The following is a 6,000-nucleotide window of genomic DNA, read 5'->3' on the forward strand; positions in this document are numbered from 1 at the left end:
AGGCCAACAAACTTCTAATTTATAAAAGTCCTACATTCCTTGGGAGAAATGATAGAGGGGACTTTGGAACTAACTGATGCTTCAGGCCACAAAGACACTAAAATTCCGACTTTCAAAAGGCAAGACAAAGGTTGCCCTGAATTGGCAGGAAAGGAGGGAAGACCAGAGTAGCAGAGGCAGCGCCAGAATATAAAGAATGGACAAAGTAACACCTTTAGTGCAAGCATCCAGTCTTGGGAGACATCTGACTCAGGACGAAATGCTGCTCACAGGACCCTAGGTGGTGCCACTCCAAGGCCCTCTGGCCCAGGGCAGCCCCTAGGGAAGAATTTTCTAAATTCTGGACAGGAGAGGAAGGAAAGGATGCTGAGCAGCGGAAGGGAGCAATGCTGGAGGGTCAGGGTGAAGGTGCTAGGCACTTGAGCAGCCCAGGGCCTTTCAGAATGACTGCAAGACTTCAAATCTCCAGTGAGGAGAGTTTGACCAGAGCAGCTTCAAAGTTAGGGAGTGGGTTTTGGCAGTGGCGAGAGCTGTGTGCCTAGCAGAGAGGGACAGACACCCGGGAGAGAGGACAAGGGGCCCACGTGGAGGCCAAGACAGAACAACGCTGGCTGGTGACTCCAGCTGAGACCTCCTGGGACCCTCATCTAAGTCCTGATCCTCAAGAGCTGCCACACGTATCTCACCTCCACTGAACGGCTGGAACTGGGGAAACACTTAACTACCCGAACAACCAGAGCTGCAAGTGTGTCCCTGATAACGACTTTCCGCAACTCTGAGTTGAAAGTCCAGCTTCAAACATGTTAAGTAAACCACCCTCAGTAACCCATGATGAGGAAGAATGCATGGGCGGCATGAAGTCTGTGGAAGTTCACGGTTACAGGTATCCAGAGGGATGGTGGGCAGGGCCACAGAAACGGGGCTAAGGGTCCCAGCATCTGTGCTCATCAAAAGGCTCCTGACAACTTCATTTTTTGTGCGTGCAAGCAACATTTATAATGCTGAATTTCCTGAAACTCATAAATATTTCAAAAAATTACAGTGAAACCTGGCCACATTGCTCTCTCTTTGCACCAGAGTGCTTTTAATTTTCAAGTCCAAGTAAGTAAACAGACAGCTGAGAGATTTAATCCTCTGTCTTACTCAGATCTGACCAATTCAGAAAGTAAACACTCTCCCAAGCAAAAGTTTAAATTGGCAACTTAACCAGACAACTTAATTTTTCAAAGATAAAGACCTCTACAAAAGCTAACCTATATCTAGTTCTGAAAATTAGCAAATCAATCACGATCTCACTTGATCAGACCAAGGTAGCACTAAAGGACTTCCAAGTCTTCCATACACAAGCACAGCCAATGATACAGTAAGCCTTATGACTTAAACATTTATTGGCACGAACTGCAGGAAATAACGACCAATGCAGCTCCTACTGTGGAGCTGAAACAATTTGTAGTTGGAAGAAATTCAAAGGGAGTTATGGCTCCACTGATCTTCAAAACTCAGAATTACGCCCAGAATTAAAATGCTATGGTCACTCTACATTCAATGATACACCTCAATGTCTTCCCTTCTTTCGAGCCTCAGACAGAACTGCAGTATGAATACAAAGGCAACTTTTTAAAACTTTCTGAACACAAGAATAACATCCTACAGCTGAAAGAAACAATACTAAAACAACAGGCTTAAAAACCGGGCACTGAAAGGAGGATTCACAAGAGACGCCTTTTCCTTTCTTTTCTTTTTAAAAGCGGCTTAAGTTTCGGTTTAGGAAAAGTTCACAGGTAACATGTGCAGGAGCGCTAAATATTTATACCCTGGGCAGAAGGGCTGAAACTTCACTGCCATTACCACCGCGTTATCTGCGGCAGAAGAACACATTATTTAGAGAGCAAGTTAACAGGTTCGGATGACTCAAGTTCGCTGGAAACACAACAGAAGTCACCTTGACACACAGATAATGAAATCCAGCCTCGCGCTGCTCAGTTTTGAGCTCGAGCCGGGGGTGGGGGCTGAGATGCTCGCCCACGTTATCCAGGCGGGAGGAGACCCCAGACGCTCTGTTTCGTTTGTTTGTTTGTTTTAAAGAAAGACCTTTCAGAAGCAGCAGGAAAAGGGAGCGGGGACGAACGCCCCCGGCCGCTGCCCCTCTCGGTCTCTCGGACGCACCTGGCCGGGCGGGCGTTTGATCGCCCGGCGGCCTCGGCGCTGCCGGCGGCCCCGCCCGAGGAGCCTGTCAGCGGCCGCGGCGCCTCGGGAGCCGCGCCGGCTCCGCGCGCGCCCATCCAAGCCCAGCCGCCCCCGGAGCTCGCGGCCGGAGTCCCGCGCGGCGCCTCTCGCCGCCCTCCGCCGCCGCGGCCGCGGCCTAGCGCCGCCCGCCTCCCCGCCCGCCCTTCTCACCTGCGCGGCTGCGGCGCCGCTCCCGCCGCCGGTCGCTCTCGTAGAAGCCCAGCGTCTCCGTGTGCTGAGGCGCCGGCGGGGGCCCGTGACCGCCGCCGCCGCCCAGCTGCTCCGCCTCAGCGCGGCCGTCCCGCTCGGCGCCGTCCGCGCCGCCTTCTCTCGGGGCGGCCGCGTCGCCGACGCCCGCCATGTTCCGCGCACAGCAAACCGTCCCCACCGCCTCCCTCCAGGCGCCGGCCCGGCCTCCGCCTCCGGCCGGCCCCCTTCCCGCCTCGCCCCGCCCCTCAGCGGAGCCCGGGCCGCCGCCGCCGCCGCCGCCGCCATCCGCGGCCCGCCGGCCGGCGCGCGCCATTGGCGTCAGCGGCGCGTGAGAGGAGGCGGCCGCCGCCGCCGCCGCCACGGCCGCCGCCATCTTCTTCCTGCCATCGCCGTGACGCGCGCTGCCTTCCCGCGCCGCGCCGGGCTCCATGCCGCCGGGCCGCGCGGCCGCGGAGAGCGAGCGCCTCCGGGGCTCGGGTCGGGGCCCCGGCGGGAGCAAGCCGAGCGCGGCGGCGGCGGCGGCGGCGGCCGGAGGGTCGGCCGAGGAGCCCCGGGGCGGCGGCGGCGGCCGCTGCTGCTGCGCCCGCTGCCCGCCGTCTGCGAGGTGGCCGGCCGCTCGCCCGGGGCCCCTTTTGCAGGCTCGGTGCCCGGAGTGCGCCGGCGCCGCCGCCCGCCCGGTCTTGGCACCGCTGGCGCGGCCGCGGCGCTGCGGGCCGGCCTCCAGATGATCGCCGGCCCCGCGGGTCGGCTCCTCGGGCTCCCGCTCTTCTGCATTGTTTGGCTCGCCCGTCAGCATCCCGGGCTTCTGGGGTTTTGTTGTTGTTGTTGTTGACAGTTTCCAAAGCACTTGGGCCAGAAGGTGCCCCGGAGATGCTGCCCAACAGGTGGGGGTGCGGAGCGGGGAGGGCACGGGTCCGGGGACTCCGCCCGAGGAGCCGGGTGCTTTCTACGTTTTTTTGTTTGTTTGTTTGTTTTTTTTTTTTCCGCGCCCGCGGACCTCCTAAGGCCGCTTGTCGGCGTTAGGGTTAGGATGCGGCTCTCGGCCGCCCTCGCTCATCACCTGGGGCGCCCCCTCTTCACTTGGGGTGACCGCCCTGGGCAGCTCGGGCGTGTGACTCCGCACCGAGCGCGGTGTCCGCCGCCGCTGGGAGTCAGGATGCTCCAGACTCCGGGAAGGGGCCGGTCGCTCCGTTTAAGGGGGTGGGGGATTTGTGGCCGGTCAGGTTCTTGTCTGCCAACTAAAACCTGTGCCTCTGGGGGTTCCCTTTTGATTAAGGAAAACTGGAATTCTTCGCTTAAGGTTAAGTTGTCTGGAAGTTCCCTAGACCTCAACTGGAGAGCTAGAAAAGTGAAGTCACTTCAGACGTGTCCGACTCTGACCCCACGGACTACTGTAGCCCACCAGGCTCCTCTGTCCATGGGATTCAGGCCAGAAGACTGGAGTGGGTTGCTATTCTTTCTCCAGGGGAATCTTCCCAACCCAGGGATGGAACCAGGGAATCCCACATTACGGCCACACGCTTTACCGTCTGAACAACCAGGGGAAGCCCTGATAGATACAAGTGGGTGTGAACAGAGTAAGAATCGACCTCGTGGTGGTTCATCAGAGACCTTGAGGGTTCTGTTGTCGCCAGCGGGTACCCACCTGGTTGCGAACTCAGAGTGGGCTGTTCTGGGCTCCATGCAGAGAGGACAGCTGCCTCACAGATTTAAGAGCAGATTGAGGGGTAGGGGGCGAGGGACCCAGCTGGACCAGGGAGGCCCGGTAGATGGGAACTGGCCCTCGGGCGCCAGTGAAAGGAGGAACTGATGTCTTTGGAACATCCTTATCCTTCTTCAGAAAACGGAACCGTTCGTTGGGGAGTTTACATTTCTAAACATCCCTGTGACCACGAAATTCTCTTGTTTTGGTTACATCTGTCAAAACTGAGTTAAGAAATCAGTCAGAAACAAGTGCTCTGATCAAATCTTTAGAATTATTTTGAAAATCAAAAGGTACTGAAAACTGCGGCCTCTGAGATTCCTTAAGGCTCGAATTCTGTTTTTCTCTGATCTTCGATAGAGTAAAACCATCCTGTTCTATTATTTACCGATTGTCCAGGAGGAAGGAAGCGTTTACTGCTTGTGGCTGTCAGTTCCCAATTCCTGTCTCACCACGTTTGCTGGCTGATGGGCCCTGCTTTTAACTCCACAGGAGCTGGAAGGGAAGGAATTGTAAGGCCTGTTTCCTAAGGCAGCGGTTGTAGGAATGGATTTCTCTCTTGTTCTGTAAGGGCCTGAAGAAGACAGAGTGTTCTAAAGGCCATCTTTGTCCTTTAAAATAGTCAGCAAAGGGAGGGAGTCCTGTGTCCAGGCCAGGTGTGAAGGTGTTTCAGCAGACGACCTAACCAGAAACGGGAAAGCTGAAACTCTGATAACTTTTTTGGCACTACATTATTTTCTCTGATGTTTTGTGAAATTGCACCATTTCAAACAAACCCATCTTGAAGTGGAACATGATAAAAAGCATTTTTGAGGGACTTCTATGGTGGTCCAGTGGTTACATTCTGTGCTTCCAATGCAAGGGGCTTGTATTCAATCCCTGATCCGGGAAATAAGATCCCACATGCTACTGGGCATGGCCGAAAAGAAAATAAGCATTTTGAAATGAACATTAAATAAATTTTTCAGTTAACACTACTCTTTCCTTGTCTAGGTATTGATAATTAGTCAAATATCTTAATATACATGAAAAGTTTCTTTGCGTTCATTAAACCCATTGTCAGAATTTCAGAATCCAGGAAAAGGGTATTGTCAAATAGGTATTCTGTATCATCAAAAAGGCAAGTTACACATAATCTTAAATAGTTATAGAGCATAGAAAACCAACAGTTCTCTGTGAACAATAAATAGAAGTTAAAATATAATGTTTTCTTTATCAGTTGCAGAACAAAAGGTATACGCTTAGATTTATAATGCTACTGTTAGGAAATAATAGGAGTAGTTCAAAAAAGATGTGATAACCCTCACCGTTAAAGACACATCAAAAGGCATTTTGAGTTAAGGCATAAGTTAAAAGCAGGATCTGGTTGACAATAAGCTGCAGGAATTGAACTTAAAACATTAATTCAACAAACAATTAGATGGTATGCTGTTAACATGTCACTGTATTAACTACTAGTGAAAGAAAGAATTCATTGGTGGGTAATAGTTTCAATAGAGGAAAGTAAATGGGCAAGAATGAGAAGCTGAGAATAGTCGTTACATGTAAACAGTACAGAAAGGAAACGATTGAAGGAGTGGAGAAACTTCTTAAGGGATTTATACATTCATATTATATTTTAATATGTACACATAACTGATTATGTAAATTCAATCAAGAGCTTGTAAATTGCTACACATATTCTTAACTGCGTAACCTTTACCTAATGGTAATATCTACCATGTAGCTGCTGTATGAAAAGAGCAAAACACAAAATGTTTTTAAAAAGAATGAAGATTGGGTGAATAGTGTATATAGTTTAGAAAATAAATCACATGACTTCATTTTTAATAAATGTTTAATAACTGATTTTATGACTATAG

At 51.9% G+C, this 6,000-nt stretch overlaps 1 protein-coding gene across 1 annotated transcript in view; it reads right to left on the reverse strand.

The window, feature by feature from the left end:
* TAPT1 (transmembrane anterior posterior transformation 1) overlaps positions 1-3,247 on the reverse strand; it is a 62,843-nt gene extending 59,596 nt beyond the window's left edge. Inside the window, exon 1 of the mRNA XM_069594764.1 lies at positions 2,398-3,247. Coding sequence (XP_069450865.1) covers positions 2,398-3,232 — 835 coding nt within the window. The 5' untranslated portion in view covers positions 3,233-3,247. The remainder of the gene's footprint in view (positions 1-2,397) is intronic.
* Positions 3,248-6,000: the final 2,753 nt, after the last annotated feature.

This window comes from Ovis canadensis, chromosome 6 (genome assembly GCF_042477335.2).
Source record: "Ovis canadensis isolate MfBH-ARS-UI-01 breed Bighorn chromosome 6, ARS-UI_OviCan_v2, whole genome shotgun sequence".
NCBI classification, from domain to species: Eukaryota; Metazoa; Chordata; class Mammalia; order Artiodactyla; family Bovidae; genus Ovis; species Ovis canadensis.